Source organism: Pelodiscus sinensis, chromosome 15 (assembly GCF_049634645.1).
Source record: "Pelodiscus sinensis isolate JC-2024 chromosome 15, ASM4963464v1, whole genome shotgun sequence".
In the NCBI taxonomy this organism is placed as follows: Eukaryota; Metazoa; Chordata; order Testudines; family Trionychidae; genus Pelodiscus; species Pelodiscus sinensis.
The window spans coordinates 13,788,951-13,815,884 of NC_134725.1; the positions used below are offsets into that span (position 1 = coordinate 13,788,951).

General features: G+C 47.6%; 1 protein-coding gene across 2 annotated transcripts in view; it reads left to right on the plus strand.

The window, feature by feature from the left end:
- The window catches only part of RBM19 (RNA binding motif protein 19), a 157,277-nt gene that overhangs the window by 87,508 nt on the left and 42,835 nt on the right, over positions 1-26,934 (plus strand). For both annotated transcript variants that reach the window (XM_075898196.1, XM_075898197.1), the window contains exons 22-23: positions 8,495-8,600; positions 23,940-24,060. In XM_075898196.1, the coding sequence (XP_075754311.1) occupies positions 8,495-8,600; positions 23,940-24,060 (227 nt within the window). The remainder of the gene's footprint in view (positions 1-8,494; positions 8,601-23,939; positions 24,061-26,934) is intronic.

Consider the following 26,934-nt stretch of genomic DNA (forward strand, 5'->3'; position numbering starts at 1 on the left):
CACCTCCATAGCCCTGCCGGATCAGTACAGGTCTTGCCACAATGTCCCGTTGAGTCGCCAGAATCCTGTACCTTGGAGCACAGACCTATGCAGGCATACACTCAGTGGCCACAGAAGAACTGTAGAGTGTTTCACCATACAGTTTGCACCAAACAAGGCACTATTCACCGTCTGTGCTGCTCTCCTCCATGCTGATGCTCACTGGCATAGAGTGCCTTGGGTCTCCAAGCTTGCCCTGGCAGATTGTGGTCAGCCTTTCAGCATTGAAGATCGCTATCTTGATGCTGTGCTTCGAGCACTCTGAGTACCTCCAGGGACTGCAAGAGCCCCCCAGCCAGATACACCAGGCCCCACTCCCGGTTACTGAGATCACAATTGGTAGGTCCTTGGCACTGTACTGTGTGTACGGCACACTCTGGATCTTGGGACTTGGCCAATGTCCAATTGGTGGGTGTGGCCTTGGACTCCGCGTCCCTGCTTCCGGCACAGCCCTCAGCACCGTGGTCAATTATGGCAGACAGTCTCTTCAATTCTGCACATCTCCAAGAGATTGGAACGGAAATAGTTTGTGCTTTCCAGGGGCCATGATTACCTTTATATTCACCCGCTGCCCGACTCCCTTGTGGTAGAGTCAGTGAACCACAGGGGTCATCTGAGCCAGCCCACACCTACACCAAAGAACAAGGACTCCAAATGACTGGATCTGTTTGGGAGAAAATTTTATTCCTCAGCCAGCTTTCAGCTGCAGGTGGCCAACCATCAGGCACTCTGACCTCAACTGGTGGCAGTCCATGGCCATGTTTGAGATGTCGCTCCTGATGTGTCTAGGAAAGAGTTATAGGTGCTTTTAGAGGAGGATTTGGCCATGGCATATGCGGCTCTGAGGGCAGTCTCGGATGCTAAAGACTCAGCGGCAAGGTCTATGGCCTCAGCAAAGTCCATGAGAAGGGCTACATGGCTTCATCTTTCTGGGCTGTCCCTGGAAGCCCAGAATTTGATCCAGAACCTCCTCTTCGGTGGCAAAGCCTTGTTCACAGAACAAACAGATATCAAGTTGTATGGGCTCTAGGACTCTCGAATAACTTTTAAAACGCTTTGTGCCGTGGACAGAACAGAAAAAAATCAAGCTGCAGCCAGTGCAGCCCAAGGTGCATCCGGCCAGGCAGCACCCAACCCAGAGGTGTGAGATGTCATTCTGCAAGAGACAAGGTCAACAATAGCAGTCCAACTCTCAGGGCTTATCACCCATCTTAGACCCTCAAAGAAAAATGCCTTTTGAGGATATGTTCAAGGGCAACATCGCAGACAGTCCGGATCCTCCCTGCCCCTTCATATTCCAGCTCTGCCCTTTCTTGCCAGCATGGGAAAGGATCACCTTGGAATTTTGGGTCTTAGCAATAGTGCAGAATGGTTATACCCTCCAGTTGGCCTCGACCCCTCTCTTCCACCCACCTCTATGTTCCTCTTCAGGGGCCCTTTTCACGAGCAGTTCCTAGAGCAAGAGGTAAAAGAGCCACTCAACCCGGGGGCAGTGGAGGAGATAAGATACCAGCCAAGTTCCCCAACCATTAGTTCTACTCCCACTGTTTAATTCCAAAAGCCAAAGGTAGTCTCAGATCTATTCTGGACCTATGAAGCATGAATCAGTACCTGGTCCACTTCAAGTTCCACCTGATTACCATGGCATCCATCATTACCGAAACTGGATCCAGTAGCCACAGCACCCAGAGTATTCACGAAATGCATGTTAGTGGTATTGGCCTACCTGCATCAGCTAGGGCTCCAGGTGTGTCAGTACATGGATGATTGACTAGTCAAGGGCCGCTCACAGCAGAAGATCCAATGGGATGTCAGTCTCCTCTTCACGTATCAAGTATCAGAGGGGTAGCCACGTTAGTCTGAATCTGCAAAAGCGACCAGGAGTCCTGAGGCACCTTATAATCTAACGGATTTATTGGAGCATAAGCTTTCATGGGCAAAGACCCACTTCGTCAGATGCATCTGATGAAGTGGGTCTTTGCCCACGAAAGCTTATGCTCCAATAAATCCGTTAGATTATAAGGTGCCTCAGAACTCCTCGTCGCTTCTTCACGTATCGACATCTCAGGCTCCTGGTAAACAACATAAAGTCATTATTAGTCCTAGAACATAGAATTGAATACATAGGTGCAGTGCTCAATTCTGTGACTGCCACGGTGTCCCTCCTTCAGATCAGGTTCAAGGCTCTGTGGGACCTCATTGATGAGCTAATCCTACCCTGCTGACTGGTGTAGGTGTGCCTGCATATTCTTGGCTGTATGATGACATGCATTTATGTGGTACTGTTTGTCAGGCTCAGAATGAACCCTGTGCAACTCTGGCTGGCATCGGTGTACTCCCCAGCACAGCACCCACTCGCTCGTGAGGTCACGATGCCTCTGCACATTCTTCATGCCCTGTGATGATGGACAGATCCCTGCACTCTGCTCACCAGCATCCCATTCCAGCAGCCCCAGCATTCACTGTAACTGGTGTCAGACACTTCAGATCAAAGTTGAGGAGCTCACCTGGGAATGTTTCAAATGCAGGGACAGTGATCTCAGGACAAGATGGTACTCCCTATCAATGTCAAGGAGATCGGAGTGGTCCAGAATGTGTGAGAGGTGTTACTGCCTCATCTATAGAGCAAGGTGGTTCGGGTCTTCATGAACAACATGGTGGCCATGTTGTACATCAACACGCAGAGAGGAGCCTGGTGGGCGCCCCTGTGTGAGGAGACAATCAACTTGTGGGAGTTTCATGCCCTCCACCAGAGCATCATGGAGACTTGCTACTTCCCTCGCAGCTGTAACACAGTAGCAGGGTGTCTGACCAGAGGGTTCTCTTATGAGTGGTCCTTCCACCCGGAAGTTGCATGTGGGCTTTTCTGGGATTGGGGATCTCCCTTAGTGGACCAGTCCATGATGCAGCACAACATGCAGTGACCTGTCTTCTGTTTGTGAATGGGCTTAGAGAAGGCTCAGTCTCCGACGCCTTCCTTTTTCCTTTCCCGCTGATAAACAAAGTTCTCCGGTTGATCAGGCAGGACTCCATGCAAGTCATCCTGATCATACTGGCTTGTCTTCACCAGTACTGGTTCAGTTCCCTCACGAGTCTCCTTCAACAACCTCCTCATCTGCTGCTATGCTGTCTGGACCTGCTCTCCCAGGACCACGGTAGCCTCCTCCACCCGGACCTTCAGCCACTTTATCACACAGTGTGGCTGCTCCATGGCTGAGTCAACAGGAGTTGGTATGTTCAGTGGGGGTACAAAAAGTCCTTCCTGAAAGCAGGAAGCCGTCCACTAGGGTGAACTACATGTCGAAGTGGAAACAGTTCTCTGCCTGGGCGTCCCAGAGGGGAGTGGTCCCCACAAAGGCTCCATTTCAACTGATCCTAGGGTACTTTCAGCTAATCCTAGGGTACTTCCTTGCTCTGAGGCAGGAGGGTCTTGCACTGGCCTCCATTAAGGTCTATTTAGTGGCTCTCTCAGCCTTCTACCTGCCAGTCCAAGGACACTCAAGCTTCTCTCATGACTTCGTGAGTCATTTCTGGAAGGGCCCTGAAAAGGCTTTCCCGCAGGCACCAACCCTTTTCCCACAGGGGACCTAAACTTGGGGGTCCACACTAGGCTCACTGGGTCTCCCAAGTTACTGATCACTTGCCCCCTCTCAATGTTTTCGAGGAAGGTGGTCTTTCTTGGTGGCCATTACGTCAGCCAGGTGGGTCTCCAAGCCACGAGCGCTAACTTCAGAATCTCTGTACATGGTCTTTTTCAAGGATAATGTGCAGCTGAAACTGCACCAGGTCTTCCTCCCAAAGGGGGCCTTGGCATTCCACATAAGCCAAGACATCTTCCGGTCTTCCATCCAAAGCCTCATTCATCCAATTAGGAGGGACGTCTTCATGTTCTAGCCCTGGCATTGTATCTGAAAAGAACGAAGGCCTTCTGTAAGTTCACATGGCTGTTTGTGGCCTTCACAGAGAGAATGAAAGGCCATCCAGTATCATCCCAGAGGATATATAGATGGATTACCACCTGCATCTGTAGAAGTTATGACCTTGTGAGCATCCTAGTCCTGAAGGAGGTCAAGGCTCATTCAGCCAGGCTCAGGCCTCAGAAGCAGCCTTCTTGGTGAACGTACCGATCCATGAGATCTGTAGAGCGGCAACATGGTCTTTGGTGCACCTTTTCACGGCGCACTATGTGATCACACATGCAAGAGACACTGTAGAGCGGTGTTGCTGTCTGCCTGCTCTTGACTTTCCTACTCACCTCCATGAACACTGTTAGCAGTCACCTGTGTTGAATGGACATGAGCAAGCAGGGCTGGCTCGACCCATTCCTGCGCCGCAGGCAGCGGGCGTGCAGCGCATGCGCGGCTCTGCCCCCGGGCGCGCAGTGCCTGATTGCAGCTCTAAGGGGCTCCACATGGTCGGGTGCGCAGCGCTCCTTACAGCTACCATCAGGCGCCCCCCATAGCTGCCTGGCTAGCCCCCCCCCTCCCCTTAATTCGGCCCTGTGAGCAAGCATACAAAGAAGAAAAGACAGTTACTTGTTATGTAATTGGTGTTCTTTGAGATGGGTTGCTCATGTCCATTCAAGTTCCCATCCTTTCTCCACTGCTGGAGTTCCAGAGTTCTTTCGGCAAAAGGGAACTAAGGAAGGAGGGCCTGGGAGCACCGTATATAGTGCAGCACATGTGCACCTTTCCAGGGGATGCTGGGACCCAGGCCCCTATAGATACTGCTGGGAGAAAATCTTCCAGCACAGGTGCTCGTGGCAAGTACACACATGTATGCTGAATGGACATGAGCAACACATCTCAAAGAACATCTGTTACAAAGCAGGTAACTGTCTTTTATGTATCCTTGGGCCAGAGTCCTCCTGTCTTAAGTGCTCACTGAATTATAATACCCGAATCACTGCTTGTTTTTGTATCTTTTAAACTCTGCCCCATGGACAAGTAAGTAGCACAGAACAAATGAGGGAATTCAAATTGCCTTCTCAGCATCTCCACTTGGTCTCTAGTTGCTTCGGAGAGTTTGAGCTCTGGTCTTGGTCATGAATGTCCCATAACGAGAGGAACTGGTGCTACTAATTTTTTTCCTTTAAATATAGAGAGGAGGTGGGTCACACAATACATCACTGAAGCAAAAAACAGGACTATGTAGCACTTTAAAGACTAACAAGATGGTTTATTAGGTGATGAGCTTTCGTGGGCCAGACCCACTTCCTCAGATCAAATAGTGGAAGATCTGAGGAAGTGAGTCTGGCCCGCGAAAGCTCATCACCTAATAAACCATCTTGTTAGTCTCTAAAGTGCTACATAGTCCTGTTTTTTGTTTCAGCTACACCAGACTAACACGGCTACATCTCTATCACTATTCTACAATACATCTCTGTGTGTTAGTAGCTGTAACAGCCAGGTTCTTTACCAACCCTCTCTGAAAGTCCAGTTTGCCACATAGCCATCAGAGAAACCCTCTGCTGTCACAGAGAGCTGCATTTTCACCCTGACATCAAAGTTTTAAAGTTGGTTATAGAAGGGGGATGAGGCATGTCATTGATCTGAGTTGGCACCCCTATCTCCCTCTCTCCTTGTATGTAAGGGATATTCCATTCAGGAGTAATTCCATTCAGGGTAATTGGCTTTTCTCCTTCTCCCTCTGTCTTCCCTCCCCCATACCAAAATAAATAGCAAGATGAAAGAAATAATTGGATATGCAAGGTGTGAGTTTCTCCACTGAGGTGGCAAGGGGAACATTAAAGGCCCAGTCTCTTCATTTCATTCACAGCTGCTTGTATGGTAATTGCTGTGTTATAGTTTCTAATTATCAACACAGTGGGGTGGTTTTTCTCCCTATCCCCAGTGGGGTCACCTGTGCTTCTCTTGGGAGCCATGGTGTATACCCATCTTCCACTCCATGGTATTTTGCTGAAGAAGGCCATGTGGTGGTTTCTTCTGAGCATAGCAGTAGCTACTCCATGGATACCACTGACAAGTAGCTCAAATCTGGTGTTGCTTTCTGCTCTCTCCCTAAGCCCAAGGGACTCAGACTTACTCAGCTCCCATGATGGTGTAACTTGCTCTCATGGAGCCCTACAGGTGTGGTAAGTCTGCCCTGCTGCCTAGGTCATGGTTATGCCCACCTCATGCTGTTGCTGATGTCCTGCACTTTGGGTGAGTCTGAACAGAAATGTTTTTCCAGACCATCTGCCAAAACAAAAAGACTCAGGGACCAATACTAATGATTTTATTGATCTCAGCACCATACTACAGAGAGCTCCAGATGGAGTTCCTTCCCAGACTGCTCACCCTGTCAGTGACAGAATAAAGCAATTCAGCATGTTTCACTCCTGGACCCACTTACCTGGCTTCTTGTGGGTAAGATGCTGGACTGGGAGGCAGGAAAACAGGGCTCTTTTCTCATCTCTGCCACTGCCTGTGTGTGACCTGGGTCAAGTTTTCTGCTCCAGATTTTCAGCTCTCTGCTCCAGATTTTCAAAGATATTTAAGTGTTGCTTTGCTCATCGTTGCTCACCTTTCTTAGTTGTTTCAATCTCTGAAAATCAGTGGTACCATGGAAAGACATTTCCAAATCTGGGCATTTGTCCTCAGTTTCCCTTTTGTTAAAATGAAGGTGATGCTCACTTGTCACACGTGAGAGTTGTGGGACTTCACATCATGGTTATACATAAGCGTGAGACTTATTCCTGTGGGAAGGTATATTATCATTTAAGATCAAGATATCATGAATATTCTTCATTTCCCCTTTTAAGGCTCTTCATATGCTCCATACCAGGCAGTGTCACCAAAGAACCAACGTTCCCGGAAGGCATGTCACAGTGCTGTTTAGTGGTTAGAGCACTGGGCTTGATGTCGGTTTTCATGTGACCACTGACCTGCTGGGGTTGCATGGGCAAATTACTTCCTCTCTGTCTTTGCTTCTTTTTTCCCCTCTCACCCTTTGTCTTATCCCTTTAGATTTTAAACCCTTTGGGGCGGGGACTATCTCTTACAGTGTGTGCATAGAATAACAAGCCCCAATCTTGTTTAGCTCACCCAGGTACTCTCTAATACAAATAATAATAGAGAAGTAGATGGAGTTCTGGTAGTCTCAATTCCCTCCCCTCAGCTGCCTTGTGAGAGATTGTTTTCAGAAGTGAAACAAGGTAATGTTTCTTGCCGCTTTTAGACTTGAGCACTCCTGCTCTCTAAGGCTGTTGTGTCTCTTCTGTTTTATTCTGTTTGTTTGTTTCCTTAGCGCCATCTCAAAGGGGGTGGGAGAAAGCTACAAGGAGCAGGCGTGCAGATTCATTTTGAGGATTCATAATGCTACATTTACACACCACACTGCCTGAGGAAATTGGATAGATGAATGCCTGGTCATGCTGCCAGTGCAGCAGGTTAACTCTCTGGATTTAGCTTATATCATTTCACGAGAGCATTTACGGCCTTTACTGTGTTTAGTCCCAATCGCTCTTTGGCATTCTAGCTTCTCCAATCTCTTTGTGTATGTGTAGATTTTCAAATAAAATAACACATCTATCCAGACCCTGTTCACATTAAATATTTATGGTCTGCAATTTGTGCATATATGTATGATAACTGGACGTTAAAAAGAAAAGAAAAAAAAGAAAGGGAACTAAGAGGCAGTGAAGGTGGCCTCTTGCCATGGAATTTCTAAAATGGCAGCATGTGTGTCTTTCTCTCCGCGAGTGTGCGGAAAGGTAAAGCATTAAAAATCAGTTGTGGGCTCTCACAAGTGAAGCTGCCCTGCCCCAGCCCAGTGAGTGTTCTGTGGTAAGAGAATTGCTTGAAAAGAGAAGCCTATCGGACAAGATTAGGAGAAAACTAGTCAACTGCATGATGCAAATGCTTTCCGATGCTACTCAGAGGATATTCATGTCCACAAGGAGCGAGCAGTAGAAGCTGTGGGAGGTAGAAGGGAGTTTCCCAAAAAAACCATGCTAGCACTGTGGGTATGCCTAGCATAATGTTTTATCCCCATCAGCTCCTGTCCTTTCCTGGTTCACATCAGCAGCTGATTTTAAATACCACCTGAAAGGAATTGAGAGTTCACCACAGATTGTGGCTATGAGTGCTGGTGCCTGATGTTAAATTGATAACAAGGAGGAGATGAACTTGTATGTTCAGCACTGTGTACAGTGGTACTACCCAAATTCTCACTTTCCTTCCAGGAGAGAAGAAACAGGCCAAATACTGAAGAGATGTCTTCTGCTCTGTTGGGAATTATCCAAATGGAGCACTATTAGCAGCCAAGTTCTGTCACTAAATGTGACCTAGAGGAAAATGGGTTAATTATGGTAGAGCATTTGCTTAGCGATCATTATGTAATTGCAACATCTGCAAGACATACATGAAAGGGGACATCCCTGTGATACCCCTGCTTTGGCTCATAAATGAGGTCGGTTTTTACCACAGTATTTTCCCCTGTCTCTTCTTCATAGCACCTTTGGAGAGCTGAAGACCGTCCGCCTGCCAAAGAAAATGGCTGGGACAGGGTCACACCGTGGCTTTGGATTTGTGGATTTCATCACCAAACAGGATGCCAAGGTGAGCACTGTGGCACAGTTCTCTCTCACTTTCTCTTCTTTTTCCAGCTCTTAAATGGTGAAAAGGCAAAAGACAGACAATAGTTTTGTTTAGAGTATGATTCAGTCCATGTTTCAGCAATCAGTAGTTTACTTTGTTGGGGTTTTCGTTGTCTGCACTTGTGCTTTGCAGTGGTTCATTTTCCTTGTGCTTAGTTGAATAAATCAATGGGAGCTCTTGCAGAAGAAAGATGATAAACGTGCAGGAATTCTCAGACTGTGGGTTGGGACCCTCTTTTAATGGAGTTGCCAGGACTGGCTTAGACTTGGTGGTGGTGGGGGCCAAAGCTGAAGCCTGAGGGCTTAATCCCTGGGTGGTATGGCTCAGATTGCATGCCCCCCACCTAGGGCTCCCCATCCGCCAGGGCAACCAGGCTCCATTGGGCTCAATCTTCTGCTGGGGTCATGTGGTAAAAGTTGTTGTCAGAAGGGGGACACAGTGCAATGAAGTTTGAGAACCCCACTGCTACAGTAATGAGACTTTTTGAAAAACACTTTCTAGAGCACCTTTCTGAGTAGACCATCCGAAGAGCTGAGCAGTGTCTTTAGATAAGAAATGCATTTTAAATACAGACCTGTTAGCTGATTAAAAAGCTCTTTCCAAACAGCCAATCTCATGTTGTTTTAAAGGAGGACTTATCCTTAGTGGATTTTACCTGAGCCCAGAGTCTGTTCCTAAAGAAGAACAATATGTAAAAAAGTGATTGGTGTTGAACCTGGCAGAATAGTGCAGAGCACTATAAGAGCTAGTAGCAGCCTGGAGCAGCTGGGAAACTGACCAGTGGAGCTAATAGACAACAGAAAAATCACACATACTCCAACAGGGAGATGGTTTTTAGAGACCACCATAACGTAACTTAGGTCCATATCTGCTGATCCAGCCCAGCTGGCAGTGGCGTTCAGATCTCCAACACTGCCCCAGCAGATCCCACCATGCTGCCACCACTACTCACCTTTTGTTGGACGGGTGCTGCTCTGCAAATGAGGAGGGCGAATCTAAAATGTATTGTGCACAGCTGCACAGGCACGCGGTTCAAAGGGAACTGAAGATCAACCTATGGAGACTCCATAATCGACTGGTAGATCGCGATCTGCATGTTGGTGACCATGGGTCTAACACAATCCAGTGGCTGGAAGTTGAAGCTAGACAAATTTGAGTTGTACTAACAGTGTGAGTAATTAATCATCGAAACATCTAATCCCGGGTTGTGGTGGATTCTCCATCACTGACCACGTTTAAATCAGGATTGGATGTTTTTCTGGAAGATATGCTCTGTTAATTGTTTTTGGAAAGGGTGTACAGGACTCAGACTGGATGATTCCAGCCTTGACATCCTTGAATCTATGAACAGATGTTCTGACTGGTCAGATAAACAGTTGTGACAGTTCTGCTGTCGGGTAAAAGCCCACCAAGTTGTATTGTGTGGCTTAGTGTTAGATAGCATCGCAGAAAGAATGAGCACCGGTTTAAAAGTCGGGGTGATGCCTTGGTTGAGTATGGGTTTTGTCACAGGTTGACTCTGACTGAACAAGGTATTCTCATCTTTGATCCTCTGTTTCCCATTTATAAAGTAGAGATAAAGACAGTTCCTTTGTCCCATCTGTTACCTGTCTTGTCTCTGTCATTTGAGTGCTTTTAGGGCAGGATCTCTTGCTGTGTGTATGTATAGCAGAGCCCCAATCTCAGTGCTATTCTTACACAAGTAAGAATAATCCAGGAGCCAGCACTCAGTATGTGGCAGAGGCTGCAGCCTAGCTTCCTACCAAAGCAGGTCTGATCGGTGCTGGAGTGTACTGAGTGCGGATGTAAAATCCTGTTTAATTAGTTAGCCGATAAAATGGGGCAGAGGGGTTGGGTAGAGTCAGACCATCTCCTCCTTTCCCCCCAACCTGACCGCAGTCTGGGGCTAGTTCTGCCTGCTGCGTGCTGGGGGTGGGCCTACAGCAGTTGGGGGCTATTCTGGGAAGGTTGGAATGCCCCCTGCCTGCAGTGGGTCCCATGGGGCTGGAGCAGCCCCTAGCCTCTACCAGTTAACTGTAACAGATAAACCTTAACCATTAAGGAATATTAACCATTAAGATTCCTAGTACTGAGCTTGTACCACCTCTGTAAATCCAGCTCCCTGACTGTTTCATGTGTGTGACTTGTCTTGAATGAGTTGCTGTATCCCATATCTGGAGGCACAGGGGATGGGGCTTATGGCAGAGAAAAGGAGCAAGCCCCAAAAGGAAGGTTTTGCCTTTTCATGCTCTGCTGCTTCCCTTTCTGCCACATACTCTTGTAAGGAGCATAGGTGTATCAGAGAGCCGCCTTAGGCTGTTGGCTTGTCTCCACTGCCCAGGTAAGAGTAAATGCTGATCCCAGAGACTGTTCAGACCCTTTCCCCGTGTCATCATTTATTGGTTGCACTGACAATCGTTAGCAAATCCTAATATGAAAGCAGTTCAATGTAAACCCCACTCCTTGTCCCTGGATGTTCATCCCCAGTACCCCCATACACTGTCTCCTTGGGAGTTCCTCTTTTCCAGGACTTGCCACCAGAACCGCCTGTCTTCCTCATATCACGTACTCCCAGACCCAAATACCTGCTTTTAAAGGGGCCTCAAAACAGGGCTGGCTGTCCCCGACTCCCTGCCCCTGAATAGACTGCCCTGGGCAACATCTCTCAGAACTGAAGTCCTGTGTGTGACTTCATTGGTCCCTAGGCACCAACATGGCAGTCAGTCTCGAGAGCAACCTGCTTAGAATTCAAGCACACAGTAAGTGTGCCACCCATCAAGAGTGTGCTTTGTGCTCTTCTGACTTTTAAGAGTAGTTTTTTTGTTTGTTTGTTTGTTTCGAGGCATTTGTTGTAAGTGCACATCAAGTTGACTCCATTGGCAATCTAGAAAAGCATGAATCACATATTGATGAGTAGGATTCTGAATATTATAAACACTTGCATAACTGGCTCCCAATTCAGAATTATGTGAACTCGAGAGGGGGGAGGTGGTCTGAGGCACCGTTGAGCTGAACTGTTGTGGACTGTAAGAGAAGAGCCTATTGTAACAGGTAACTTGGAAACATTTTGTAAAATGTGTGTGTGATAAAAGTGTAGGATTTACTGTGCTTTCAGATCCTGTTAACTGCCTTGTCCGCCTGTTTCACAAGGCAATTACAGTGACTGAGTGAGTGAACCGAAATTTTCATAACAGCTTGAGAGGTGGGCACCCGACTCAGACTCCATTGTGTTTCTAATGGCTCTTTTAGAATCAGTTTCTGATCCCCTTGCTGTTCTTGAGTAGGAGATTATTTTACAAGTAGCCTGTGATAGCCAATTCTTGTACTGTGCTATTCTAATTCGAGTTACAAGTATCTGAAGGTGAATCTCCCATCTGCATTTTAAATTGTAAAGTCAGGGACACTCTTCGTTTTATCAGAGGGGTAGCCGAGTTAGTCTGAATCTGCAAAAGTGGCGAGGAGTCCTGTGGCACCTTGTAGACTAACAGAAGTGTTGGAGCATAAGCTTTTGTGGGCAAAGACTCACTCCGTCAGATGCAAGTAGTGGAAATTTCCAGAGGCAGGTTTAAATATGCAGGCCAAAATCAGGCTAGAGATGACGAGGTGGATCCAATCAAGGAGGATGAGGCCCACTTCTCTTTGTTTGTGTGGCTCTTAATCCTGTGAGCCTCAAATGCTCCTGTAGTAAGATGAACAATCCACTACTGAAATGCAGCCACCTCTGGTGTATGACACAATTGCAAAACACAGCAGCCCTAGGCACGCGAGAACAAGAACTGAAGAGTATCCCCTCTAGTAACTGTAAGTGAGGGAAATGATAGAAGGAATTTAGCCAGAGAAGCCATTTTTAACTTCCTAACTCTTCAAAAAATCACAATCCGATTTTTAAAAACCAAAGGCCAGGTCCTTGATTTGCAGCTCTTCTGAAAGATGTCTATTAAATGTAAAGGTATCTGGGTGTGTGGCATGGAGGTATTTGTTTTGCACAGATCATTGCTGCTAAGCACATTGTTTCAGAATAAAGCTGTGCTAACTTATTTTTTATGTTTCCTAGAGTACTCACTGCAGAGTTAGGTTGCTTTTAGCTAATACAGCAAGCACAATTTTCACTTTTCTTTTCCCTTGCTGATATAAAAATGCATCTGGTTGCCTAATAGAAATTGCCCATTCAGGAAAGACATTCAGCCCTTTAAAACAAACTTGAGCTCAGCTGGCAATGTAGAGAATGTCCTAAACTGGGATTATTCCTTTTTAGGGAGGAAGGGATACTTGTCAGCAGTTTATTATCAATCCTTTGTCCCTCTAATGACTCTGGACCCTAAGGCTCTTATGCCTGAGTATTTAATAAGGCATTGGGGAAAGCAGCAGTGCTCCCAAAATTTAGAAACACCATTTAAAGATGATATGCAATGGCACCCAAGGGAGATAAACTCAGCAGTCCAGTCTCTTGATCTATGACTTTCCAAATCTATCAGACACCATTACAAGCAGACTATCTCTTCCATCTGTATAGCCCAATCCTCAAACAGCTTGAGTAACTGCCCCTTCCCTTTGGAATCCATTGCAGAATTGCTCTTCTAGCTGTCAAAACACCTTCTATTAGCTTGTCCCACTCCACTTCTAGGCTCTTTCTTCACCTTTCCCTGTTCCTTTTGGCTTATCCAGCACCTGCCTCCTCCCTAACCCTAACCCAGGAGCTGGTTAATGTTGGTGTAAATGCTCCCACCAGTACCACAATTCAGTGGCTTGTCAGAAAACACATATTGAGCATGTGTATGATGCTTCCTGGCTGTGTTCTGGATTTAGCTGGCTAGGAGTTTTTTAGACTTTTAAAAAGTGTTTTGTATGCTGTTGGTTCACATCTGCATGAGCTCTAGACGTCTTTTAATGAGCACCCTGTTAGTGGGTTACAAATCAGCAACATTTAATTTATTACTGAACTTTGCAAAGCATTTTGGGGTGCAGTTTGCTTAAATTTGCAGTTTGCAAATGAAAATGGTATTAAGCTGATTTAGTCTATTTACAACACATGGAGCAGCCATCTCTAACTCAGCTGGCTGACTTTCCCAAAGCCATATTGTAATTTTAGGATTCTGTAAGTGGCACTTAGCTAGCAAAGAATTCCTGCCATAGTGAGCTGTTACATTAAGCTAAACAAAACAATGTAAAATCAGACCAACGCAGGTTAAGAAGCAAGGTTTTAAGTATGAGCATTCCTTTTTTCCTTGGACACTATGCCTATAGTTTTCATGCAAGCTTTAAGGCATTTGAAAGTAGGGGAGAATTTGATTTTCATTTGCTTGGCTTAGGTTGTACTAGCAGAAACTGCTGTTGCTTGGTTGTGGTGGAGTTCTTTTTTAATATGCATTTTTCAACAATCAAGGCTTTTTAAAGTTTATCAGTGTAAAGTAGATAGATGTCTTTTCCAGTAAGTTTGTCTCAGATGAACTACTGGTCAGATGTGGATAAAGCGTGATCCTGAAGATCAAATTTTTCTTAAAAGGTAACCTGAAAAGGAGAGAGACACTTGTTTCCTTTAGTGTGCACAAAAAACAAATTTATTTACTAGTGATATATATTAATGATATCAGGAATGTCAAGTCTCCTCTTGCCTGTTTTCTTTTGGAGAAACAAAAGACAGAACTGTAGCACTTTAAAGACTAACAAGATGGTTTATTAGGTGATGAGCTTTCGTGGGCCAGACCCACTTCCTCAGATCTGAGGAAGTGGGTCTGGCCCACGAAAGCTCATCACCTAATAAACCATCTTGTTAGTCTTTAAAGTGCTACATAGTTATGTCTTTTGTTTCAGCTAGACCAGATTAACATGGCTACATCTCTATCACTATTCTTTTGGAGAAGTTCCTGAGATGAGGACTTGGGAGGAACCTTCTCAAACATCAACAGTCTGAATAGGAAAAAAAAATCTGTCCATCCATATCATGTATGGTTTCTCTGGTGACTTTGCAATATCTTACCTGTTCACTGGTTGTCCATAGAAGCTTCCATTGTAGACATGACCTGAATTTCTGGGGGGTTTTTAAAGGAAGGAGTGATTAACAACAAAGAGAAAAACCTTGTAGGTCTTCTATATCACCTAGAGAAATAAAAAAGGACATAGTCACCTTTACCTTCTTTTGGAAGTCATCTTGAATGTAAACCCATAGACACTACAGTTCCCAGCATGTAATGTTGGCTTAACATATCCAAGCAAATTGAATGGAATATCCCAGCATGCTAGGACCTGTGGTCTCCATGGGCGGCACCCTGCACTAACAATACAGGTGGCTGCAAACGACTTCATTTGATATAGATGAAGCACCCAGATGCCTGGCAGGCATCCAGCTGGATCCCCCAGTAGGGCAAAATGTGCTGCTCTGGCAGTACGTGTTCATTCCTGGCTGTTCTCAACATAGCCTTTCTCTTCCTCGCTTTGTGGGAAGTGAGAAATTAAAAAGTATAAATTAACAAATGAGACCTAGCTATTAGATCTGCAGTTGTTTGCCAGGGTTGGAATTGCTCTTTGTGCCAATGTAAACAGCCATCACAATTCCCTGCTCCCGAGTCCCCCCACAACCCCTCGAGTATTTGTTTAAGCCAACACATTGCTCTGCTAATTGGGTAACATTCCATGTGAAAATAGGCCTTTAAAACAACAGCAGTGGCAAATAGAAACAGCTGTAGCTGCAAAAGTACTAGAAGGAGAAAATACACCCGATTGAAAATTAATGCATCCTTCCTTTCCTGGCTTAGGATCATATAGTATAGAGAAGAGAAGAAGAAAAAGATGAGGTTACTGAAATAATGAATGGGAGAGGGCATGCAGTTCACCTTTTTTTTTTATGAAGTTATGATTGGGGATGGGGCACTCATTGAAACAGGCAATATACAGTAAAACTCCGATGGTCTGGCATCTGAGGTCCAGCACTCCTGATGGCCCGGCACCATCAGGAACCCGGAAGTGCTCTGGGCAGCCGGACCATTGGAGCTGCACTGCCCCCAGGTTCCCAGATTCAGCTGCTGCTAAAACTGACCAGCGGCTGAATCCGGGAAGCTGGAGGCAGAGCAGCTGGGGCGCTACCAGGTAGGTCCCTTAGCTCTGCCCCTCGGGGCTGTGGGACCAACCAGGCAGCACCCCAGCTGTCCCCAATTCAGCTGCTGATGAAACTGACCAGCGGCTGACTCCAGGAAGCCTGAGGCAGAGCTGCTCTGCCCCGGGCTTCCTGGAATCAGCCGCTGGTCAGTTTCAGCAGCAGCTGACTTGGGGACGCCTGGGGTAGAGCAGCTGGGGTGCTGCCAGATTGGTCCCAGCTGCTCTGTCCCAGGCATCCAGATTCAGCCGTTGTTGAAACTGACCAGCGGCTGACTCCAGGAAGCCCAGGGCAGAGCAGCTCTGCCTTGGGCTTCCTGGGGTCAGCCGCTGGTCAGTTTCAGCAACGGCTGACTTGGGGACGCCTGGGGCAGAGCAGCTGGGGTGCTGCTGGGTTGGTCCAGTAGCGCCGCACCTCGGCGCTGTGGGACCAACCCAGCAGTCCCCCTGCTGCTCTACCCCAGGCGTCCTGATTCAGCTGCTGCTGAAACTGACTGATCAGCGGCTGACTCCAGGAAGCCGGAGGCAGAGCTTCTCTGCCCCGGGCTTCCTGGAGTCAGCCGTTGGTATCAGCAGCGTCTGACTTGGGGACACCTGGGGCAGAGCAGTTGGGGTGCTGCCAGGTTGGTCCAGTAGCGCCGAGGAGCGGCGCTGCGGGACCAACCCAGCAGCACCCCAGCTGCTCTGCCCCAGGCATCCTCAAGAGCAGCTGGGGTGCTGCCCGGCTGGTCTCGCTGTGCCAGGGGTCGGCGCTACCAGACCAACTCCAGCTGCTCTGCCCCAGGCGTCTCCGATTCAGCCGCTGCTGGTCAGTTTCAGCAGCAACTGAATCAGGGATGTCTGGGGCAGAGCCGGACTATCGGAAGTGGGAGTATGAGGTGTCTGGGGTGGCATTCCCCCACCCCAAACCCCTCATAGCCCCCCCTTCCGATAGTCCGACATATTTGATAATCCGGTGCCCCCTGGGTCCCAAAGGTGCCGGATTATCGGAAGTTTACTGTATTGGAATGGCATTTTTTTATGCACCAGACAACTAACCCATGGACTTCATTGCCTCATGAGCTTTGTAGGAATTGCACAAATGGATAAGACATTTATATGGATAAGAACATCTATGGTCATGTCTAGAGAAAAAAATACAAGATATAACATTGCCTTATACAAATATGTACCAGACATCAACAGAGTAGGGCTAGTGAGAAAAAATAGTTCTTAGAGTGCTTGCTTGTGTCCACTCCAGTTAAGTCTGCACATACCGCATGTACAGATTCCAGAGCTTTTTCCCTTAGCAGTGTCCATTGGGCCAGCCAAGAGTGGCACCAGTATACACCGGGAGCCCCCTAGTGTGGCACCAGTTTGCAAGCACATATATAACCCTGCAGGCCCTCCACCCCCTCAGTTCCTTCTTACCACCTGTGTTGGTAGCTGGAGTGCTTGTCTATCTAGTTAGTCTGTCCCTTAGTGCTTACAGCTCATAGTTTAGTGTTTGAAGTTAGTTTCTAGTGTAGATAGTTAAGATTCCCTGATAAGAAGAATAAACTTCCCTGTATATCTCCCCTCCTGGGGAGGGGATGCCTGGACCACCCGGCTTCAAACCATGTGTGAGGTGTTCCACGCTATGCCCTTGCAGTGATCCACATGACTCCTGTCTAAAGTGCCTGGAAGAGGGCCACTGCACCAACAGCTGCCAAATCTGCAGGAGCTTCAAGCCGAGGACAAAGGAAAAGCGCCTGAAACGCCTTTTAATGGAGTCTGCGCTTTAACCGGTGGCACCGAGCGTCCGCAGAGCACCAGCTTCCATTAGAGATCCGTCCATGGCACCGAAGCATGCACACCAGCAAAACCCTCATCATTGAGGCAGCAGTCTCAATCCCCGGCACACTGAAGGAAAAGGCAATAGAGGGAGATCCCCCAACAAGACATGGCCTTAAGGTGCACCACAAAGATGGGCACTTTGCCAAGGGCACTCACCAGGAGGCTCCCAGACTACAACGGCACTGGTTGAGCATGGTGAACGCAGAGAGCTCCGCACTGGAGGCAGTTATTGCTGCAGTTCGGTAGCCGTCAACACTGGAAGCCTTTGATGCGGCACACAAACTTATGGATCTCGCTTCAGCCCTAGGACTGGTTGTGATTACTGAAGATGATCACCAACACACACACACCAGCACCTGAGTTAGGCATACTGCCAGTGTGACTAAGACTTCAGGGTTATGCACCGGTCTCGGGGCCTGTACCAACACTAGAGCTGGTACCTGTACCAATTATGGTACCGCACCAACCAACGGTGCCTATAACCATGGGACCGCCTGTACCACATGGCACTAGACATGTTGGACTCAAGGACCATGCCAACACTGGTGCCGCCTCCTGCGACACTGCACACCCCAGTACAGACTATGATGGGGCTACCTTATTCTGCGGTCCCACCAGCACAGGGTCAATACTTGGCACCAATGCCGCCACCGGTCCTGGTACCAGCACTGACTCATAGGAGGAAGCCAACAGTGAGGACCAGACACACATCATCTTGTCGCTCCCGGGTGCCATCACCGACACCACCCTGGTCAGCCTCAGACTACTCCTCAGAGTCAAACGCTGATTCGGTACATTCCTGGATCTCCTTCTATGGCATCGGTCATGGCACCGGTCACCGGTCTCAGTCTAGATACCGTTCCTGCCAACCAAGCCCAACTACCCACCAGTCTTAGCCATCACAATGGCAGCCTCACCAGCAGTGGCCCTTTTGGACTACCTGGGCATATCATCAGGCCCAGGGGCCTCAGCCATCCAGGCACTCTTCTGTGACAGCTTAGCCCAGGAGCACTCCCTCTGTGAACCCTTTGACCAAAGCACCCATGTCAAAAGCAGGACACTCCTCCTACAGGAAGGCGACCAGACTGGGCGCAGAAGGGCAGGCTGTGGAGTACCACCCCAAACCAGAGAGCAGCAACAGACACTTCCTCCACCGAGGGAGTCCTCGTCTTCGCCAGATGAAGCATTGCCTGTGCCAGCCCCTTTTATGCCAGCCATGCAAGCCACGGAACACCAGGACCTGCTCTGCCAGCTGGCAGCAAACTTGGGGATACATCCACCCCCAGGCTCACTGCTAGTCTAAGCGGTGGGTCAGAAAGAGAGGCAAGGACCCCTTAGGCCCATGCCCAAGAGCAGGGAACCAAAGAAATTGGACCTGTTGGACAGAAGGATCTACGTGACAGGAGGTCTGTAGCTCCATATCATGAACCAACAAGTCATATTAAGCAGATATGCATATAATATGCTGTCTGTGATAGACAAATTCAAGGAGCATCTCCCTCAAGAGGAGAGACAGGAGTTTGGGGCCTTAGACAAAGGCAGTGATCTCACGTACAGCACTTCAGACCACATTGGATATAGCTGATAGCTACAGAGGTATTCATGAGACACAGTGCTTCGCTTCCGGTGTCGGGGATCCCACCTGAAGGCCAAAACACTTTAGAAGACCTGCCTTTTGAGGGCAGTGGGTTATTTTCCGAGCAAACTGACTCAAGGTTGTATAGCTTGAAGAATTCCAGGGTGATGCTGGAAATCATTGGGAATCCATACCCAGCCCCTCTGCAAAGGCCCCTGCACTCCAGCGTTCCAGCCCCCGTTATAACCCCACCTTTTGGGTCCCGGCTCTCCCACTTCTTCCTTCCCTGGTCCAAGATTACTTTAGATCGTTGGGTACTTGGCCTGGTGGAAGGAGGATATGCTTTCCCCTTCCTGTCCCATCCACCCACCTTCCCTTCCTATCTCTCTTCAGGAATCCCTCTCATGAGATACTACTGAAGCAGGAGGTATCTGCCCTCCTAACATTAGGGGCAGTCAAACCCGTTCCAATGAGTTTCAAAGGGCGGGGGTTTTACTCCTGTTACTTCCTTTATCCCCAAGCCAAGGGAGGTCTTCATCCTATTCTGCACCTAAGGAATCTAAACTAATTCATGAAGAACACAAGGTTCAAAATGGTCACACTCGCCTCCATCATCCCATCCCTAGAAAAAGGAGACTGTAATGCTGCTCTCAACTTGAAGGATGCGTATTTTCACATATCGATAATTCCGGCCCACAGGAAATTCATCAGGTTCTTAGTGGGCAAGCTTCATTTCCAGTTCACGGTCCTTCTGTTCAGCCTCTCCACGGCTCTGAGAGTCTTTACTAAATGTATGGTCGCCGTAGCCACTTTCCTGGGACGGTATAGGATCCAGGTGTTCCTCTACCTCGACAGCTGGCTGATACAGGGTCATCCAGAGATAAGGTTCTAAGGCACATAGGCTTCGTCAGGAATCCTTTGTGCAAGCTGGGTCTTCTTATAAACGATGAGAAATCCACGCTCAACCCACACAAACAATAGACTTCGTTGGGGCGCAACTGGACAGTACAATAGTGAGGGCATCTCTCCCAGAGCCAGGTTCCTGGCCATCGAAGTGATAATAGAGGGTCTCAGAGCTGCACCTCTCATGACGGCTTGGACCTGTATGAGACTCTTAGGTCACATGGTGGCCTGTAGCTTCATGGTACAACATTCCAGGCTGCATTTTGTGGCACCTTCAAGCGTGGCTGGCCTCGGCCCACAAACCAGCTCGACCACCACTGGAGGCACTCCTCACAGTGCCGGAGGACGTTCTCTGGTCTTTAATGGTGTCTGCAGGAGTGGGTTGTGCGCCACGGAGTCTCGTTTGCCAGGCGGACTGTGTCAGTGCAGCTGGTGAGGGACGCGTCAGATACTGGATTGAGAGCCCACCTACTTAACCTCAGAAACCAAGATATTTAGGCCCAACCGAGGGCACACTACACATAAATGTCAAAGAGCTCAGGACAGTCAGGCTGGCCTGCCTAGTGTTCTTGCTCCAACTGGAGGGCAAGGTAGTGTTGGTACTAATGGACAATACTACAGCCAGTCAACAAAGAGGGTGGAGCTCACTCTTCTCCTCTCTGCAAGGAGGCTCTCCTGCTATGGGATCTGTGTATTGTGCACAGGATTCACCTGGAGGCGTTCTGCCTCCCGGGGAATCGGAATGTGCTAGCAGACAAGCTCAGCAGATCGTTCAAGATCTAATAATGGTCCATCAGGGAGGATGTCTTAGAAGTTGTCTTCTAGAGGTGGGGCTATCCCCCTCTCGATCTGTTCATTTCCCAGGGAAATTCCAAGTGCCTGAGCTATTGCTTGTACCTGGGGCAAGGGAGCAGGTCACATGGGGAAGTCCTGCTGGTACAGTAACCCAAGTACCTCCTCTATGTGTTCCTACCCTTCCCTCTACTTCACAAGGTACTCCTGATGGTCAGGAGGTACGCAGCATCAGTCATCTTAATAGCCCCGGCTGGCCATGCTAACACTGGTACCCCATGCTCCTGGATCTGGCGGTGGAGGAGCCCCTTGTATTACCTCTGGTCCCAGACCTGATCACTCAGGACCTGGGAGAGAGGAGGCTGTGCCACCCGAACTTGCCATCCCTCCACCTGGCGGCTTTGAACCTTCATGGTTAGTGCGTCAGGAGGGTTCTGGTGGAGAGCAGAAAACCCTTCACAAGGGCGACATGAGGCCAAATGGAAGCATTTCTCGCTGTCAGTAAATGGGGCAGGAGTCGACCCACTGAGGGCCCCTACTCCCCTCATTCTGGACTGCCTCCTTCACCTTCGACAGCAGGGTTTATCAACCTCATCTCTTCGGGTCCACCTAGCTGCCATTGCAGTGTTCCACCCGGATAAAGAGGGTAGATCAGTGTTTGTAAATGCACTAGTTCAAGCAATTCCTCAAGGGTATAGATAGGCTTTACCCATATGTGAGGCAGCCCTGACCCACGTGGGATCTTAACTTGGTCCTTATGAGGCTCATGAGCCCCCCCCCCATTTGAACCCATGGAGACCTGTGCCTTGAAACACCTTGCATGGAAGGTAGTGTTCTTACCGTCCATCACTTCAGCCAGGAGCGTGTCAGAGCTCAGGGCTTTCAGCTCTGAGCCCCCTTATACTTCAAGGACAGGGTTAGGTTTTGGCCCCACCCATCATTCCTTCCCAAAGTAGTGCCATATTTTCACATGTCACAGGATATCTATCTCCCCATTTTCTTCCCCAAACTGCACTCCTTAGATGTGAGGGGGGCCTTAGCATTCTACATTGTTAGGACGAGAATCTAGAAGATCATCACAACTCTTTATTTCCATAGCAGAGAAGATGGGGGTCTTCCTGTATTGGCCTAATGCTTCTCCTTGTGGATCGCCTCCTGTATCAGGACCTGTTACAAGATGGCAGGGCAGGAGACACCCCCTCTCACGGCTCATTCCACAAATGCACAGGCCTTGCTGACGGCATTTGCAGCGCAGGTGCCCATTCTTGAGATTTGTGGGGCAGCTACGTGGTCCTCTATTCACATGTTTACAACCCACTACACTATTGCCCAGCAGGCTAGGGACGATGCAGCAGTCAGCAGGGCCGTGTTGCAGTCCATTGCAGATTAGGTTTCCAACCCCACCTCTTAAGGCACTGCTTGGGAGTCACCTAACTGGAATGGACATGAGCAAGCACTAGAAGAAGAAAAGGTTACTTACTTCATAACTGTTTTCTTCAAAATGTGTTGCTCATGTCCATTCCACATCCCTCCTGCCGACCCTTGTTGGAAGTATCCGGCAAGAAGGAACTGAGGGAGTGGAGGGCCAGCAGGGTTATATATGCACCGGTATACCGGCGCCACTCCAGTGGGTTCCCTGGCTGGCCTGACAGATACTGCTAAGGAAAAAAGCTCTGGAATCTGTGCACACACACCTACCTGGAATGGGCATGAGCAACACATGTCAAAGAACAACATTTACGAGGTAAGTAACCTTTTCTTTTCCTTCTCTTCCTCTACACATACTTATAAGTCACTGTAGGCTTTCCACAGAAGTCAGTTTACAAACCTGTTTTATTTCAACCTTATCTGACACATTTAAAAGAACATTTTTAGCCTTAGCGATGTATTGGTTTGTTCTGAAGCACTTTGTGGTCCCTTGGAATGAAAAGTGCTATAGAAATGTTGGCTCTTTGTGTGTTTGCATAATAGGACCCACTCTTGCAATGTCCTGAGCGTGCTCCTCTCCCGTTAAAGTCAGTGAGAATTGAGAGCAACTCAACAGCTCCCAGGATCAAGCCAGTGTTTCCTGAGCATTCGCATTGATTAGCTGAGGATATAGAAAGTCTGTTGTGTTAATAGTTCTGCCAACACTTGTGTCTTCAGTGTCAATGTAAGGTCATGGGCTTTTTCTGTCAGTCTTTAGCAATAGCAAATAATAGTTCTAACCTTTTTATTGTGTGGGAAATAAATCCATAATGATGGAATAGGAGGAGATTCCATTTTGGAGTTCCAGTGTAACCAGATTTGCTCCTGTGACTCATTCTATCACCAGAATTTAGTGGAAGGGAAAGCTATTTGGACTTCTCAAAATGCATTGCATCAGTGGACCTACTTAATCATAATGCTATGCTCTGGAATCATGCTTGTTTTGTGCTTTCACTTTGATGTACCTGAGCAACATGGTCTGTGGTGGTGTCATAGATTCCATAGTCACTGTGGTCATTTAGTCTGATCTTCCTTGGTGTGAGAGGCATAGACAACTGCTCCTGTTCTAAGTGGAAGCCCACACTCCAGGCTGTGCCACTGTTGTGGTGCACCAAACCTATACCTGGAGGCAGTGCAGAATGACATGTCCAACCTGGACAAATGTCTCTCAACTGCACAACATGCTATGTCTCTTCCTTTCCCCTCCTTCCCCCAATGCACTTGTAAGATACCATGCTGCACACTCTGGCCCAATTAGCTGTGTCAGGCTTTTGAGGCTCGGGCTGTGTGGCTGTAAATTGCTGTGTTCACACTACAAAGCAGGAGGGTCTCAGAGGCCAGACTCCAACCCGAACCCAAATGTCCACACTGCAATTTTTAGCTGTTCTTATGTAATCCTCCTCTCCCTACAACCGGATGTCTTCGAGTTCCAGGAGTCCCTCTAGAGTGGTGGTTGTTTTGGGGTTTGGTTTGGTTGGTGTGGATGGGTTTGGGTTTTTTGTTTGTTTGTTTGTTTGTTTGTTTGTTTGTTTGTTTGTTTGTTTGTTTGTTTTTTGTGGTGGGAGGAGGGCAATGCCTGTTAATGGTATAAATATTACATTTGTTTCCTTACATGAAAGTTCTTTTCTCTTTCCACCCCCTTCCCTTTAAATCTTCAGAAAGCCTTCAACGCCCTGTGTCACAGCACGCATTTGTATGGCAGGAGGCTGGTCTTGGAGTGGGCTGACACGGAGGAAACAGTGGAGACCCTGAGAAGGAAAACAGCCGAGCATTTTCATGGTAATGTAGTAGCATCCAGAGAGATGGCAAATACATTTGAGACTAATGTGTCTCTATGTGGCATGGTTTGGATAAGTCCTTTCCCAGGAGCTGAGCTATCATTGGGGTTGGCAAATGGGTGTTGGACCTGGAAACTAACTGCTGGGGAGGGGGTATAAAAAAACCAAGGGTGTCTCCTTCGCTACTTGTTTACTCATGCCTGCCTGTACGTGCCTATATGTTAACCCTTTATATGCTCACTGGAGCAGTCAATCCATAAAATGATTTTCTGTAGTCTGTATTGGTTCAGTATTCTGATAATGCTGTGGGTAATTCCAAATACTTAGGCAACCCTAATGTTAACAGTGGGGTGGTAATGCTGAGGAAGCCGTTTCGATATCCAGGGCTCTGAGTAATAAGGCACAATGCCCTAGTGGATAGAGCATTGAACCACTCTGTTGGGAACTGAGGAGACCTGTGTTTTAGTCCTGTCCCAGTCAATGATCTGCTGAGCCTCAGTTTCCCTGTCTGTAAAATGGATATAATGCTATTGACCACCCTTCTACTGCACTTTGAAGTCTACTGATGAAAAGTTGTGCATTAGAGGAAGATATTTACTCCTGGGAGAATTCTGCACCAATATTTTAAAATAATGCAATATAATCATGCTGGTTTCAATTATTTTGTTACTTTTATTTAAACTGCAGTAGAATAGATAAAGAATGGGGTTCAGGAGCATTAGAGGAAATCCCCCTAATGCCCCCTCTATCTAATAGTAATATGTCTAGTATTGACCCTTTACATCTAGACATTAGTTAACAAACCTATGCAGCCATATGCTCAGTATTATATCATAGGCAACATTAGAGCAAGTGAGGGTTGGGGACTCAAATTCACATTTTATATTGACTATTGATCATCTCCAGAAATCTCATTTTGTTAGGATTTATTTTCAGTCCAAAAATTTGGACCAGTTCTAATCACTAAAGTACCGAAAGCATTTATAAGGCCACACTTTGCTTTACAATAAGGCTTCTTTATATTTCTCTTGCAATGTAAAGCAGCCTTAACGTTTTCACACTTGTGTTAGACTCCTGGGGAAATTTACTAAGAACAATGCCCAGCATCCCCACCCTGTCAGTGATTTTAAGTCTCTGCCAGCTACTCTGGCTGCCCAAACCAAACTGCCTGAACTATTAGAAGCAAAGAAATCTCTAGGGGCCATGAATTCTGCGCACATTCAGTGATACAAAATTCCCACAGGAATAGATATTACATGCTTTGGCACACTGAAATGCCACATTCCCACATGCTGTGAATAAAGGGAATATGTTTTAGTGCTTGGAATGCCTAAATTACAAGCATTCAGAAGTACATTAGAGCTCATCTCAGTCTCAAAAGAAATCTAGGAAAAATAGAACAGGTAAGTTGAGAATCAAGCAGTGTTGTTGTGATCTGATTCCAGAAGCTGACACTGCCATTGATAGCCCTATTACAGACTTACATTGACATCCATCGACAAGAACAAAAGTGTTAGTTAGCAAATATTTGTGTAAGAAGCTCTCCCCTGGGTTCAAAGGCTGAAGGAACATTGATCTCCACCATAGTTTTTCAATGCAACCTGCCCCCAGCATACCCACTCCTGCTGCCTCCAGATAAAAACGGTTGAGATGAGCAATTCCAGGAAAGCGTTGAAAGCAGCAGTTTATGTACATGGCGATGAGAAGAAGCAAACCTTACTTCTCCCCCGCCCTGGACTAGGGGACTAAACAAGTAGTGGTTCTTGAGACACTCAGGATAGGAAGACAGTCTGCCATGAAAGGGGTATGTCTGGATACCACCAGATGGACCAGCTGTTGAATGTGAAGGGGTGGCAGTCAACTGTTGGTGAGAGGCAGAAAAGAAGGAGAGCACTGAAAATAACACCTGAGCCACTGGCATGAGATAAATACCACCAGGGAAGCCAGGCATGTACAGATGCTTGCCAGTAAACTTGAACCACCACTCAGTGCACCATGAGGGAGAAATCATGCATGTAAGTGGCTCCATACGTGGCACATGGAGTCAGGGATGTAAAGTGAGAGAGAGTCTTCTTCATGGTAACCTTGGGGAAGGGCAAGTGGCTCCACAGGATCTGGTGCTCATGAGGAGCCTGCTTTTAAGCCTCTTAGCTTTGACTCCTACCTGCCCCCCACACTTTTGCCTGTCTATCAGAGGCAGCCAGGACAGTGTGTGGGGACAGGTGTCTTCATGGCTTAAAAGCTGGCTCCCCGTGGACATCTCGCCTCTGAAACAGAGACAGCGGGGGGCGGGGGGGGGGGGGGAGTATGACATGTAATCATTAAGCTTATTAACCAATCTAAACGTCTATACATGTGGCTATTTGGCCAGTGAATTTGGCTTGAGCAATGTGACTATTTGGCCTGTTGAATGTGGCTAGTTGAGAACTGATTGGATGCCATAGGTCTATATGCTAATATTCCTCCTACTGCAGAGTCCCTCTGCCTCCTTGAGGAGTCATTTGGAAGCTGATCTTAACTTTCACTGATGACTGCAAATCTAATAAAAAATGCAGACATCTCCTGCTGTGTCCACCTCCCCCTCAACCAGCTCTGCCATCAGGCCAATAGGTGCCCTGATTTCTGTGTGATTGTTCTGTCTTCCTAGGAGTCCTTGGAATCCCAGCATTTATACTTTACTGTGAATAGAAGTTGGAAGCAAAAGTGACCCTGTGTTCCCAGGATCTTAACTGTGGAGCAAGAGAGAGATCAGTAAGCCAGTCTGTTAGGAACTGAAAATAACAGTGTTGCACTGTTGGTGTGAGAGTGGTGGGAGATAGGGCAATAGACCTAGTGAATTTCAGCCCCAGTCCTCCCTGAGTACACACTGACAACT